Genomic DNA, 16,212 nt, shown 5'->3' on the forward strand with positions numbered 1-16,212 from the left:
GGAGACACTTCCGGGTCACGTGGCCAGCGTGACATCGCTGCTCTGGCAAGCCAGAGCCGCACACGGAAACGCCGTTTACCTTCCCGCTGGTAAGCGGTCCCTATTTATCTACTTGCACCCGGAGGTGCTTTCGAACTGCTAGGTTGGCAGGCGCTGGGACCGAGCAGCGGGAGCGCACCCCGCCGCAGGGATTCGAACCGCCGACCTTTCGATCGGCAAGTCCTAGGCGCTGAGGCTTTAACCCACAGCGCCACCTGCGTCCCGTTACAGTACCATAGTAACTAACAAAAACAATGACACCCCACTCCACACACACACAGGCCTGGGAGAAGTATGTTTTTCTAGGCATCTAAAGATATGTAAGAAAAGCACCAGGCAAGACTTCCTGAGAAGAGCATTCCACAAGTGGGGAGCCACCACAGAAAAGGCCCATACTTGTGTTGCCACCCTTTGGACCTCTCGCAGTGGAGGCACACAAGAAGGGCCTCAGATGATGATTGCAGGTTGGTTCATACTGCGGTCCTCTGTTGTTTAAGGCTTTATAGGTCAAAACCAGCACTTTGAGTTGGGCCCAGAAACTAACTGGCAGCCAGTGTAGCCAGGCCAGGGTTGGCTTCCATGCTCAAACCATCTTGCCCTGGTGAACAACCCAGCTGCTGAAATCTGCACCAGCTGAAGTTTCCAAACTGTCTTCAAATGGCAAAGAAAATCCCAGTGCATCGTTTTCCAAAAACAACTGACCATGAACTTATCATGATCTTTTCACTGCTTGGAAAGGGAGAGCAAAACATACAGAGAGCTCATCATTACTTCAGTCTTGTTGGCATTCAGTTTCGTTTAGGCTTGCCCACATTGAGTCCCTTTTCATGGCCAGACACTGAGTCATCTCAGAGGCTGCAGGACCTGGGTCATACAGAAACTTAATAGAAAGTTATTTGTCACTGGTCTACTTCATAGCAGCATAATCCAAACATTCCCAGAATCTTTTGTAGCAGCCTCAAATGCACACTGATCAAGGTCTGAAGTACCAAGAAAAAAAGCTGTCCATTTCCTCAGAGCTGATCCGAGGAAGATTAAGGCAAGAATCTGTCTTCCCTAGGAAGAAAGCCAGATTGGTGTAGTTCAGGGTTTCCCAAACTTAGGTCTCTGGCTGTTGTTGGACTACAACTCCCATCATCTATAGTTAGCAGGTCCAGCGGTCAGGGATGATGTGAATTGTAGTCCAAAAACAGCTGGAGAGCCAAGTTTGGGAAACCCTAGTGTGGAGAATCAAATATTAATTTAGACACCATAGCAAATTTTTATTTGTATTAACCATAATTAAGCACTTGCATCATGATTTGAACTTCCATAAATGCAGTAGGGAAATCGTGGTTTAAAGTTGCTTGTCGTCTTGTATTTTCCATCTGCTCAGCACACCACTTTGTGTATGTGAGGATAATAACATCACGGAACCCCATGTGTGCTACTCTGAGCTCTTTGGAGTAAGGTCAGGATACAAATGCAATAATAATTGATATTGTTCTTGTGGTGGCACATCTGGTGCCGATTGATTGCGCTTGTGAGTTGGCATGCTCAATTGCTCAGGGAGCTAAGCAGTATTGCAGCCCAGCTTTTGAAAGGGGAGAGAACATTGTCAGTTTGGCTCAGACTTAAGACTACACAGGGAGAAATTGAAGACTGGGCATATGTCCTGGCAAGCCAAGGGGCAAGGAGTCCTAGAAGCAGGAAGGGAGCAGACTGCCTACTAAAATTGAGGTGCCTGAAGGAAAGATAGAAGAATGAGGCTTGCAGGAGACGGGAGGTATGGAATTGAGGTGTTGTGATCAAGATGTCGGGTAGACAAGAAGAGCCCTGCTGCATCAGACAAATGGCACATCTTGTCCAGCATCCTGGACAGCAGCAATGGTTCCCATTGGAGCTAAATAAAAGGGAAAGCAAGGATCTGAACTAGACAAATGCATGGTGGAGTCATGAAGTAGAAGAACTGAAGAGCCTCTGATGAGGCAGAACTTCACACAAATGGCTGTACACAAGTGGTGTGAAGGAAATGAGCAGACAAGGGAGGGTTGGGAACCTGAAGGTTGTAGGGCAGGGAGCCACAGGGACATAGTGCTGGTAGGCCAGAAGTATGGACCGTGATGGGGGAATACTGCATTCACTGTACAGTGGTACCTCGGGTTACAGACGCTTCAGGTTACATACGCTTCAGGTTACAGACTCCGCTAACCCAGATATAGTACCTCGGATTAAGAACTTTGCTTCAGGATGAGAACAGAAATCGTGCAGCAGTGGCGCAGAGGTAGCGGGAGGCCCCATTAGCTAAAGTGGTGCTTCAGGTTAAGAACAGTTTCAGCTTAAGAACGGACCTCCAGAACGAATTACGTATGTAACCAGAGGTATCACTACTGTACTGCTCTGACCTGGCAACTCTTAAGGTGCAGATATTGTGCGGGGCGGGGGGGGGGGACCAGTTTGAGGGGACTGAACTTCACATACTGATTTTAAGTAACTAGCTACATCTTGGGCTGCAAACTCCCAGTAGCCATAGGAATGAGCAGAGGCACTCAAGCTATCTCATGAACGCCTCTCAAGTTATTCAGTTGTGATCCAGCACTCCTGATCAGCTGTGCTAGAAAGCCATAGAAAGATATAATGACTCCCTTATCTGGGCTTTCAGTAGGCCGTGATGGGGAGATACAGAGGTAGAACTAGCCACCCGTAAAGCAACCTTGTTAGCATCCCATGACTCTCCACACTGCGGCTCTGGAAAGATGCAGTCATCTTTAAGCAAATAACTAAACCCGTTCCACCCAGGGTGTGATGCATGTTCTTACTCCATCACTATTCGCCTGTCTCCACTTTTCTTTCTTCCTTTTTCTGTCTTGGAACAGTTGAACTTTCAGAGACTTTGCTGTTGCAATACATCTTCATTTCTCTGAACAGGGATATGAATTTGATTTTTCTCCCGTTTCAGTGTCTGGCCTTCTCCACCCGGATTACAGTTCTCTGAACACTTCTGAGACCTCCAGTTACTTAAGAAGGGAGTAATGTCAGGCAGCCACGTACATTTTCCAATACACAAAGATTGTGGAGCCAAAGGTCTGCTGCTTCAATAGGGGTGTTAGTCAGCATGTCCTGAACTAAGACAGATAAGGACCCACTTCCTAGGCTGCCCTGATCAGAAAGTTAACAGCTGGTGACAGTAAGTCTGTCTCTTGTTCTTAAGCGATTGTTATCATTTTGTAATATTTACAGGTCTGGCTTTCTCAGACTAAAACGTACAAAATCAAGAACTTTATTAAGAAACTTATTGCCACTGCTGGACGCTTGTTTTGCCAAAGCTACGCCACCCCCATTTCAATAAGCAAAAGGGGGGGGGGTTACATGCCTTCAGGCATCGTACATAAGAGGTCACAGGACAGGGGTTGATGAACGGTTTTAGCTGCATCTATGTGCAGAAAATAGGGACATGGGTTAAACCACAGAGCCTAGGACTTGCCGATCAGAAGGTTGGCGGTTCGAATCCCCGCGACTGGGTGACCTCCCGTTGCTTGGTCCCTGCTCCTGCCAACCTAGCAGTTCAAAAGCACGTCAAAGTGCAAGTAGATAAATAGGTACCGCTCCGGCGGGAAGGTAAACAGCATTTCCGAGCACTGCTCTGGTTCGCCAGAAGCAACTTAGTCATGCTGGCCACATGACCCGGAAGCTGTACGCCGGCTCCCTTGGCCAATAAAGGGAGATGAGCGCCACCCCAGAGTCTGTCACGACTGGACCTAATGGTCAGGGGTCCCTTTACCTTTACTATGTGCAGAATTTTTTTTAAAGCAGGTTCTATGGAGTTCTGTTTCCGTTAGGCACCAGTCTGTTGGGAGGGATGGGCTTGGGAAAGAGTTTCGGGGCTTTTGCTCTGGAGGTGGCTGGGCAGATGGGGAGAGAGAGAGAGGCCCCATTGCCTTCCAGCTCCTGAAACAGACCAGATGTGGTAATGGGCATTGGTGTGCTGGGTGTGACCTTTACCCCCACTTGCCCACAGCTTGTCCTTTCTGGCTCCTTAGGCCTTTTTGCAATGATATCATTGCTTTGCACCACTTCTGGGTGAAAGCATGTCTGGAGCCTCTTCTTTAGAAAAGCATGCCGGCTGACTCATGCTGCCATTCCTTTTGCCACTCTCCGCATGAAAAGGATTTTTGTGAAACCAAAAACGCAGAAGTCTATTTTTAAACAAGGAAGGGGTTTTTCACCTTTTAGGAGCCCCGTCTGCTTAATCTCTGCAGTTTAAATGTGGTGAAACTGGAACCATCCGTGGCTACGCCAAAGCCAAGTGCTGGTTCATACTGTACAATTCAGAGAATGGTGGAGACAAATAAGAATGAACGCCGCCACCACCACGTCTTTCCCCATTTCCGCTGTAACATGGGAATTGTCATAAATCTTCTGGTTGTTGAGGCAGAGAATACGAAAGGAGATTGCAGTGGGGATGGGGAAGGAGTGTGTGTTAATCAGGACCAACTTCCATTTTGCATACCTTGATCTCTGTGTTTGAAAATGCCATCATTCGAGGTGCAATTTGCAACAGGGAATTTCATTAGTGTGAGCAGTTTCTGAGCTCTGGGCGCAGTACTGAGCGTAAAATTTCAGATTAAAACTGGGTTCTTGTTATAGAAAAAGAGTGCCTAGACATTCCGTTGTTGCGCCCATAACCTAGGTTTAAGGTCGCCAACTGGCTTGTATATCTGTGTTTCTAACACTGCTTGACTTCAATATGCTGTGGATCTTCGTTGGCAGTTTCTTAAATATCTGCTGTTAAAAATGTTTTAAAGCCTGGATCCCAATGTAACATGTTGTCATTTTATGTATGCATTATTCAATTTATGTCTGAAGATTTCAAGTAGATTACAGAAGTGGCCTCCTCTCACTTCAATAGTTAGCTGGGGCATGTCTACACTGCTAGCTGTAACTGGCTTTAAGCCTATTTAAACAGTATGATTTTCAAATAAGGCATCCTAGCATTATTGTTCCAGACAAAGCCTAGAGATCTGGGTGAGCATTTTAAGAATCCTCGCAAGACTACAACGATAAAGGTTCTCCCAGAGGAAATCACCTAAACAGTTTACCAATCAATTTAAAAATTGGCTTCAGTATGTAATACAGACATATCCTTAGTCCCAGTTTCTCTATTTGAACTGGTTTCTCTATTTGATTGCTGTAAATCATTAAGATTGCTATGGTGGTACAAGAATATGTTGGAATGAGATACTTGATTTACTCTGCCTCCAGAGATGAGCTATGTAACAATTATTGAAACATTTTGCTCTCTAAACACCATGAATCATTTTTTAGCCTAGGCTTAACCCCTTTTAACACTAATATTTTATAATGAACAAATAAGCAGGGGTGAAAAATAGAACCAATGGAATCTTTTTATTTGGATACAAAAACAGTTTCATGACTGATAACTATGAAATTTCCTATGATGACTTGGTCGTTAAAGTAGAAGTTTTTTAACCATTTATTTTTCAGTATTTTAGGTGAGACATAACATTATGCAACTTAAAAGTTAAATATTCCTACCTAAGCGTAGAATCAAATGTTGATAGTTGGATTATAGGGTCCTCTACTTTTTACTTTACAAGTAAAATTATATTTTCTTGCTAAATCATGAACAACTACTTTTTTCTTTTAAAACAAATGGAAGAGAAATTTAAATTGTTACATAACAGAAAATGAATATGGATATTTAATAATGTCCCCAAAAGGGAAAACTTTTTTAAAAAACAGTTGATCAGTAGTATTTAATGCCAGACATGTCTCCAGAACCTAAAATAACTTTATTTGGTAACGTAAATATTATTGTAAATTTTCCTGTTTTTTAATGAAGCTATTTTAGGTATTGAGTCGAGAGGTTTATAGTCATTGGGTTGAATTCAGATTTCTGAGACAATAATTTTCATACAACATACAACATTCTATAACTGTCTGTATTCAAGTACCATGGATGGAGCTCCATGCATCTCAGGACTATTCCCTCCTCCAGTACCAAGGACTGTTTCATATACAGTTCTTGGTGGAACTTCATGTGTGCACAGAAGCCAGTGGATTAGGCTGACAAAGGGGTCACCAGCCAAGCTTACAAACAATGAAGTGGAGGTTCATCTCAACAAAATTGTTAAGAGTTTTACTTAGTAGTAGTTCTATGGGAGAAAGTCAGCACATTGTCATAGAACTTTGTTTTGCAAAGGAAAGGCAGGAGGCAAAAATGCCCACGCTTGGTTTTCATGGGGCTTGTTCACTGTACTGTCACTTGAGCAAGCAAAATGTGCTGGCTTTTTGGTGCCATTTTGGGCAAAATATTTGTGCTCAAGTTTATAGCATGTGGTATTTCTGGGAAAGTACAGGCCTTGGATGAGTATGTGTCAGGGATGTTTTGGTTGTGACTGCAGGGAGTTGGATTATATGAACCTTGGGGTTACCTTCCTGTTCTATAATTCTGCGATTCTATGAGCATAGGGTGTCTACTCTGGTAGGGAGGGAGGTTCTCCAGGGTCTGGGGCACAGGTCTTTTCCTCTTCTGCTCCCTGTGGTCCTTTAAACTTAAGAGACACCAGTGATTGAAACTGGGACTTGGTGCAGGCAGAGAATTTGTTTTGCCATTGCTCTCTTTGGTGCTTCAGGTGCTTAATGTACAGGTTAAGGCACTAATCATCATCTACCTTGTAAAGTTTTTCATATTTAAATGAAATAAGAAGGTATTTTTGGGACGCAGGTGGCGCTGTGGGTTAAAGCCTCAGCGCCTAGGGCTTGCCGATCGAAAGGTCGGCGGTTCGAATCCCTGCGGCGGGGTGCGCTCCCGCTGCTCGGTCCCAGCGCCTGCCAACCTAGCAGTTCGAAAGCACCTCCGGGTGCAAGTAGATAAATAGGGACCGCTTACCAGCGGGAAGGTAAACGGCGTTTCCGTGTGCGGCTCTGGCTCGCCAGAGCAGCGATGTCACGCTGGCCACGTGACCCGGAAGTGTCTCCGGACAGCGCTGGCCCCTGGCCTCTTAAGTGAGATGGGCGCACAACCCCAGAGTCTGTCAAGACTGGCCCGTATGGGCAGGGGTACCTTTACCTTTACCTTTAAGAAGGTATTTTAGCTCTAAAGCTCATGCAATGCTTTCATGGCATGTCCAAAAATAGCCTCCAGCTGATATGTGTCCTCTTCAAATCCCTCACCAGGAAGCAATTGATGTCCATTTCGTGTCAGTGAGGGTTGTCCCCAGTAGCTCCCTAATAGGCTCATCTCCTTTTGTATGGCAGGGCAAGATGACAATATGCAATGACTGCGTTAATGCAGGTCTGGGGATTATTCTGTTTTTCAGTTTTTAATTCCCCAAACTCAGAAACATACAAAGGGATTTTACTTATCTGTCTGAGCAGTCAATCACTTTGTATGCTTAAATGGGGTCACAAATGCTTTAGCAAGGTCAGGAAGTAGAACCGTTTTATGGTTGTTGTTTTTTAGTCAGTAGTTTATTGCTTGCTTGTTTAGAGGGATCTTGTCATTTTCCTCAATTGTTTCCCAATATGTCTGCCTTGAAACAATTTCCTCGTCAACCATTTCTGTCACGTAGTGCATAACCCTCCCTTGTCTGTCTAATCCCATTATGAAATCATTTCTCATGCCCACGTAATTCCCTACATAAAAAGACAAAGCACCTATTTATTTCAGGGAGTTACCCCCATGGACCCAAATGAATATTGTACGGTGTTAACACCTCTTTCTCCATTTCCCAGATTGTGTACACTTTAGTCTCCGTTACATAAGCACGTAATTCTACTTTCCATGCTTTTGTTTAGAAAGGGCTTTTATCCATATTTGTCCCAGAATATGAAGGGCACAGAGAGTAGCAAAGGTGATCTCTGTTACTGGACTGCCTTGTATGTCTTCCCAGTCCGCATCCTGCAGAATTTTGTGCATTTTTAAAGTTTGTTTGCTCACGATCTAGTAAATGGAATTGTGTTTTATGTACATATCTCCGCCTTGTGAGTTGGAGCAGATTTAAGAGTGACTTTTTTTACAGATCATTTTTTGTTGCTCTTCAGAGATGAAACAAGCAACACACTATTCTCTATTACGATTATTCTCATCTATTTCTTGTCTGAAAAAGAGCTGAATGAGGCTGAAACACTTTTTACTCCTATCAGTTTCAGTGGGACAAAGGAAAGTAATGTGCTTTAACTCTCCCATTGAAATAAATGGCACTAAAAAGCATGTGTTATCTTTTCTGTCAAACGTCTGATCCTGTGCCTGGCTAAACAGAAGTAAATCCCCATTGCATGCCATGGGGCCTTCTCCCAAATGTCCATTGAATTGCAGCAATTGTGACCTTTCATCTTAAACTACTCTTGACTTTAGTTCTATAAGACCAACATGGACATAACAAGCTAAGCCTTGTGTGTTTTTTCACCCACAGTCTGCCTCTCTAGTTAATGTATTCTCTGCCATCTTGAAAATGCAGCCCAAAGACATAATTTAGACGGCACACTGTAAAAAAAGGGGGCAAGTTCATAGCACTAGACTCCTTTCCAATTGTTTCATGTCTGTAATTTGACAAATATAACTAAAGCATGTCCATTGCTATAAATAGCTGCATCACATACTTATCCAATATTAATTCCTAAAATATACAAAAGGGGTTTGGCTGATATTAAATGGGAGTGGAAATTATCCATTGTCTTCTTCCCTCCTTTGTCCTTTTCCCTCTGGTTTGGGGTTAGTTGGCAAAAGTGTCTGTGCCGCTAGGTAATTGCCTCTACTTCTCATACTAGCAGAGAAACTGAGTCATACCTTGCAAATTATCATCATACCCTCTACTATAGTTGAAGGTGGCCTTGTATAATTACCTGATTATTCTTTTTAACCAGGGATCTGTTTGATGGGGTAAGGTCTTAAATACTGTTCCAATTCCAGATGTTTCTGCTGTGGGACTAAAAGAACCAAACCGAGTCAGTCTGGTAAAGGACATTTTCTTAAAACCAGTTCCTTACTTGATACATAAATGAAATATCCTTTCCTATATGTGTGTGTGTTTTGTAGGAGAGATGTGTGGTGTTAAATTTCTTACAAGATTTGATACTGTTATCCACACAAGTAAGCAGCAGATCTGCAATTTGTTTCTTTAGTTGGACTACCTCCATATAGCTTTCATGAGATGGCTTGTCACACTTTGGAGAAGACTTGTTTATTTGCATTCCCAGACTAGTTGTAGTCCTGTGAACTAGGTTCCGAGTTCAAAAGCCAGCCCAGTAACTACCACAATTGGGAAATTCTCATGTGGGGGTTTTAGGATATAGTCCTAGGAGTTCTCATGAAGTTACCGCTGAACATTGAGGGAACTGCATTTTACCTAAATAATCTCTTGTCTGGGATTTGCGATCATGTTCCATTGATCTCAGCTGCTGTGATCCAGCTAATAGGATTTCAGCTTGAGAGTGCTTGATTTTATAGCCCTTTCCACCATAGCATGAGTTTTGCACAGTGGATCAGAGTTTGAACCTGAAAGAGTCTGCATGCAAAGATTAGCTCTGTTACTAAGCTGTGCTTCTTTCCATGCTAGGATATGGTGCCAAAACTACCTACAGCTCAGGCTGGCACACTGAGCACCATTATGAGCCATAAGCAACTTCTAGGGAGCAATGCAAGAGAGTACCGTGTATATGTGAGAAATGGCCACGAGGCTGGCTCTTTAAACTCATTTAGCATTAAAGCTCTAATGAGCTTTATAGTCAAGGCATGCCTGCAGATGAAAGGGGACAAAACTTGCTTTGCCCTGTAAATTTCCACTGGTCTGCTTTGTCTCTCTTGACTGTGAGTTTTTCCACAGTTGATGTCTCTTCTGTAAGTCCAAAAAAAGGCATAAAGATACTATCAGGCAGACTCTGCAGCTGCATACCATGTGGGCACTTCAGCCGGATCACATCCCCATTTTCAGCCAATGCAGGTCGTGGCGACTTTCTGTCGGCAGCAAAAGGAAAGCAATGCAAACAGTGCCAGTGGAACCTGAAAAGGGGGGTGTACTTGTGAGGCTCAGAGGGATCTCCAACTTGCCTAATACTCCAGAAAAGACAATGGCAAGCACCACTGCAGACAGCCTGGGCAAGAGAATAGGCCTTCAAAGGAACAGCTTGCTGTTTGCAAAAGTTTGAGTTTATTGCTTTCAGTTAGTTTTGCACAAATTGAAACCATTTAAAGTACATGAAATATTACAGGTTTGTCCAGGGCGCTTAAACTTTCTCCTTACAAAAGCATGAATTATTTGTCTGTTGTAGCAGAGGAGGGCATAAGCATCTTGAAAGCAGTGAACACACCTTGCATGTTGTACTGAGATTCACTGTGGTGCCTTAACTGTTCAGAGTTGAAAGAAAGCGGGACAGTGGAAATCAAAGACATGGGATCTTGGGACCGTTCCACATAGGGATCAGTAATAAACTCATAAGAACATAGGAATGCCAAAGGCCTACCTAGTCCAGTATTCTGCTACCACTGTGACCAACCAGCCTATAAGCGGGATATGAGCACAGCAACCCTCTCCTTGTGATCCCCAGTAACGTGTTTGCCACTAAGTGCAAAGCTCAGTAGGGAGCTTTAGCCAATAGCACAATACACACGGGTCTGTACACACAAGTTTGTCATGTTCAAAGTATACGTGTAAGCTGATCTTTAACGTACTGCAGTGGCCTCCTGATTCTGAATAGCATTTAACCCTCTGGAGCAAAGGGTTATGATCTTCTCCTGCTATCTGCATGATCTTTTGGGCGCCTATGGGGGTTATGCACTAAAGTAGCAGTGAAACTGCGCCTCTTGCATCTGTTCATGGGGACTTCCCGTGGTTTTGCATTCTATCGCAGACTCGGTGGCTCAGACAGTCTGGTAAACTTTGGACTCGTCTAGCTACATAGTCCTGTTCCAGCCACCAGCTCAGACTCAGCTTTTCTCGGGAGGAAGGACAGGACTTCTTGTGGTTGTTTAGGCAAATAATGTTAGCGTTCCAAGGGCATGGGGTGAGCAGGCTTAGACCGGACTGAGCAGTTTCATTTTGGAGGACAGGCACCACGAGAAGAGGGCTTTCCCTTCAGGGTTAGTTCATGTGACAGTGAAACTGAATTGCCTGCAGTGAGGTCTTGTTGCCTGAGCAGCCGGGCACTCCTACGTATCCTGCCCAGGCTTGTGTCCCGGAGAGGTCACTTGGGTGCTGCTAATGCTGCAAAAACATCACGGGAAACAGCAGTTACAAGTTATAAGCACAACCTTATTGGCGTTAAGTATGAGATGAGTACTATGGGTTGCTTTTCTTGCTAGGAGAGCCCCTGTATTGGTCTCTAGGGTCACACCAGGCACTGAAACTCACCAGCAGTTTGACTTTACCCCTGATGGTGCCCTCTTCCATTGTCTCTCAAGATGCCAACACTGGCACCTGCCAGCACCTGGCTTGATCAATACAAAGAGGACAATTGCCTGGAAATATATAAGGTGGCCTCTTGGGGATCAGAATGGATAGCCTGCTCAGAAGGTCATCTGTGAGTTAGATCCAGATTTTGTCATAATTAGACTGTTGAAACCAGTGGGACTTAATTTAGTCATGACACAAACACACGTGTGCGCACACCGTTTGTCCACAATGTATTCATCTGACAGGAAGACATTTTTATTACTTTGCTTCATTGTTTAGGGAAGGATCCAGCATGTGACTAAATCTTTCCCATTGGAATTTATGGAACTTTGAAGTGTTCAACTGTGCCCATAGATAGCCTCTTTTATATAGTCAGCAGTTCCAGATTGCATGCTGGTCTTTAGGTCTTGACTTTTACATCCTGGCTCCTGTGCATGTTTACTCAAAAGCAACTCTGGCGCAGCATGGCAGGTTTTTGTCTGTCAAGCGCAGTGTCACCCACTCTCACAGCAGCTGCAGAAGAAAGCACGAGGTGGAGATAGGACTCTGGCCACATTTAATTATTATTTTTTTAATTTGATACTGCCCTTCATAAAAAAAAAAAGAATACCTCAAGGCAGTTCGCAATAACAAAAACGAATACTGAATTTTTCGCTCTATAGTACGCACCAAACGATAGGACGCACCTAGTTTGGGGGGGAGGAAACAAGAAAAAAAAAATCTGAATCCCAGAAGCCAGAACAGCAAGAGGGATCGGTTTCTGGGATAGCCCCTTGCTGTTCTGGCTTCTGGGATAACCGCTGGGATAGCTGGTCTAGCTTTGCGCGAAGCCTCCGCAGGGCACAGGAAGCCTTCAGCCTTTGCACAGCTAACCCCGAAGCTAGAACAGTGAGACGGAGCGCTGCACAGTGCTCCCTCTCCCTCTTCTGGCTTCTGGCTTAGCTGTGCAGCCTGCATTCGCTCCATAAGACACACACACATTTTCCCTTACTTTTTAGGAGGGATAAAGTGCGTCTTATAGAGTGAAAAATACAGTACTAATTCATTGAAGCACAATAAATTGGAGGACTTGTGAGAGGAAGCGACTGGCCTAAGACCGCTCCATAATATGGGATCCAGCCCCCAGGAGACCAAGTCTTGACTCTCTCCACTGGGCCTTTGCCTTCTCTCACTGCCCGTTGTTATTTGCCAGCCTCGCTCTGCTTCTGTCACAGTGCGGCAGTTTGTACTTAGCCTTGCCCACATCATTATAAATAACGAAGTGGGACGTATTTTATCTTCGCTCGAACTGATGGCTGAAATGTGGCTTTTGTCTGAACTCCCGCCAAGCCCTTGACACAGGCAGTATTTAGAAGTCAGTAAAAAAAAAAAAAAAAAAAGGTAAGGGGGGAGAGCTCATTAATTTTTGTTTTTCCCCTTTAAGGGCATCCCAACATGAAATAACATGTGTGGCTCTTGCATGGCTCTTCCCAGGGATGCCAGAATGCAGGCAGCTTCCACTTCATACTAAGCATGTCTTTGGCCAGGAGTGATGGGATTTGTAGTTCAGACTACTCCAGTTCAGACTGGAGGGCACCAGGTTGAGGAAGCCTGGTTTTGGCTGTAGCTGCAGAATAAATACCAAGGTGGGGACTGTAGAAAGTGACTGCTGGTCCCAGATCCAGCAAGGAGCATGGCAGGAAGATTCTTGATGCTTTTCTTCCGAAAGGCTAATACGAGCAGTGGTATTGAGTGCTTCTGTGACTGATACATTTTGGACAACACTTACAGGACAAGAGGGAGGGAAGGAGCTGGTTGGGCAGAACGGAAGCAACGCAGAAGACCCAAGGCCGGCCTCCTCCTCCCACCTCCCCCCATAAAATTTTATGGGAAAGTATTACGAGGAACGAAGAGCAGCATAATTGCCATTCTCCCACTGGAATGTGCGTTCTGAACATTGGGTAGATACAATACATAAGAACCTTGGAATCGAGCAGCTGATCTGTGTTCCCAGAAAGCAAATAGCTTGCCGGCTTCCTCGACTTGCTCCTTTTAGGCCCGAAGAATTCATTCCTTTCTCGCATGTTGCATTCACCAAGAAATGATTCGACTTCTCGGGTCTCCCTCAGGCTTTCACGCATTCATTCATTCTCTGCTTCTCCTTTCCTTTCCAGAAATTCCCAGAGCTGAAGTTTAAATACGTGGAAGAGGAGCAACCTGAGGAGTTCTTCATCCCTTACGTCTGGTCCCTCGTGTACAATTCTGCTGTGGCACTTTACTGGAGCCCACAAGACATCCAGCTCTTTACTATGGATTCTGGCTGAAGGGGAGACATACACATGGCCCGCCCACCCCCTCCCAGAATGCATCCCTTCAACCTATGGAACAGGAAGTTTGTTACTAATGTACAGCCTCGCTGCCATTTTCAGGGGGCTTATTAGAAACCAGAATAATAGGGGAACTCTCACAAGATTGTATGCTTTTATTTATATATTTGTAAAAAAACGAAAACAAAAAAAACCAAGAGATTTTTTTCCAGCGGCTCTGAGCTTGGGGGTGATAAAGCAAGATGTTAGCAATGAGCAGCTTTTAAAAAAACTTAAGAACAAAAATGTAAAATGGGAAAGTGGGGGGAAGTATTTTGATTTGAGGTCAGCATTTGCAAGCTGGTTTCCTTCAAGTTTTCTGGTTGTGCTTCACTTTTTTATTATTACTTCTTTTTTGTTGTTGCTATTGGCTTCTCATCTGATCATCAGAACAATCTCCCCCCTTTAACGTTGTATAGAACTGAAACGTCTGACTGATGCAATTTAAAAATATTACAGCATTAATGCTATTTCATATTGAGGCAGGAAGGATAAATCCTTGATTTTGATAAGGTTGACCCCTACAATGAGGGAGGATTTTCAGCGTGATTTTGATAAGGCACTAAAAGTTTGTCTTTCTGGCCACTAATACTTAATGAAAGTTTAACAGAATTAAGAGCAGCCCACAAGGAGGGCTGTCTACAAAAAATAAATATAAAAAATGTATCCATCTCAATAAGGGTTGTGGATCATGCCCATTCATTTCCAGAGTTTTGGTGTTGTATTTCACACATTTTCATGGACTCCTTGGAAGGGTGCAGGAAAGTGATCAAAATTCAGCAGAACAGAGGTGTGCCTACTGTACTTTCAGGTTTTTGCCAGAGATGTGCAGTTATGCGTACATCTCTGAATGTTTAAAAAGAGTATCCTACAATATACTTTTTCATTCTCCCTGGTTTAAAGGGAATGGGCAAATGCTGTGTTTGCCAGCAAATGGGGGAGAATAGAGGGAAATGTTTAATGTAAACTTTTCACATGGAATGTGGGCTTATGGTGATAGAACGGCATGCCAGGCTTCAGAGAAAAAGGAACTGATGACATACATTAGTATATTTCCTTGGTAAATGTGGCACACACTTTATTATGTATTGGAGGGAGATGGTGACACACCTCTTTTTTATGTGGAATGTTTTGCTCTTTTTAAAAAAAAAAACAAAACCACAACCTCCTGACAAATGTTAGAATCGTGTGTCCTTCCACCTTAAGCAAGGTCCTGTATGGCATTCTGCACAATTGGAACTTGAAATCCTTGTCATATTTATTTAAAATTGCAGATGTAGAGAGACATGCATAGCATATGAGTTCATAGGGCTTTGCACAGACACAGATTTGGGGAAGAGGCAATATGAAGACTGAATTATCAACGTTTTCAGTGTAACATTAAGAAAATTGGAAGGTGATTGAAAATAGAAGTAAATAGGATTTTATGCTGTGCTTGGGCTTTTCTTTGTTTTTGATATATTAGTCAAAGGAAGGTGAATTCTTTGTAATGTTTTTTGCAACCTTTAAATAAAGGACTGTTGACTGCACGACTGCACATCTTGGGAAAAGTCAATGTTTTGAAAGTGTTCTTCTAAGTTAACAAATTCTGAGAATTGCCTGGAACAGTTGGAAAAAACTACAGTGAGATATCTAATGCTGAAAGTCGTTGAACACTCCTACTTTTTCTGGCCTTGTCGCTTACTGAAAGTAGTCAGGAAATCCTCGCTATTACGTCCCTAGCAAGACCTGCTGGCCGCCTAGGTCTTCAGACTGGGAGGGAATCAATCATATAACCAAATTACAGGGGTTTTCTTTGTGCTGTCTGCAAGGGCCAATTAAGAAAGCAAGTTGTTGCAGTTCAGGCTGTCCCATCCTGATGACACTGAGCTGCTGAATGTCACAAGACAAGGAGCATTTTGACTCTTGAGCTTTCTTTTCAGATTTTAAATATGGGTCAGCAAGCCTAGAACTGGAGGAGCCATGATTCATTGCTGAAACAGCAGAATAGGCCCAAGACAGGAGATGGTTTTATACTGAACTTAATCCTTGTGTGGTTGACTCTTTTAGGCACTATGAAGGTCTATTGATGTCCTGGAGACTGCAGTCTGGTACATCCATCAATACTCCTTTGTGTCCTCCAGATCTATAAACTACCATCTTTGGAAATCCTTTTCAGTACTTGGTGTGGAAAAGTTACCATGTAGTAATAAAAAGGATGGAAAAGCACCATGCATTGCAGTGTTTTGCGTTTTCTGTAGTCCTTCCCTTTTCCCTGTAATATTTATCACTTTGGCAAACGCCAGTGAAATCCTGTTTCAAAATCAGGGCTCCTGTTCAGTGCCAGAAAATGGCTATACAGTGGTGCCCCGCAAGACGAATGCCTCGCAAGACGAAAAACCCGCTAGACGAAAGGGTTTTCTGTTTTTGAGGCGCTTCGCAAGACGAATTTCCCT

At 43.7% G+C, this 16,212-nt stretch overlaps 1 protein-coding gene across 4 annotated transcripts in view; it reads left to right on the plus strand.

Annotated features, from left to right (window-relative positions):
• The window catches only part of DYM (dymeclin), a 168,102-nt gene extending 152,112 nt beyond the window's left edge, over window positions 1-15,990 (plus strand). For all 4 annotated transcript variants that reach the window (XM_079994828.1, XM_079994831.1, XM_079994829.1 and 1 more), the window contains one exon: window positions 13,586-15,990. In XM_079994828.1, the coding sequence (XP_079850954.1) occupies window positions 13,586-13,735 (150 nt within the window). In that variant the 3' untranslated portion in view covers window positions 13,736-15,990. The remainder of the gene's footprint in view (window positions 1-13,585) is intronic.
• Window positions 15,991-16,212: the final 222 nt, after the last annotated feature.

This window comes from Podarcis cretensis (genome assembly GCF_951804945.1).
Source record: "Podarcis cretensis genome assembly, chromosome: 11".
Classification (NCBI taxonomy): Eukaryota; Metazoa; Chordata; class Lepidosauria; order Squamata; family Lacertidae; genus Podarcis; species Podarcis cretensis.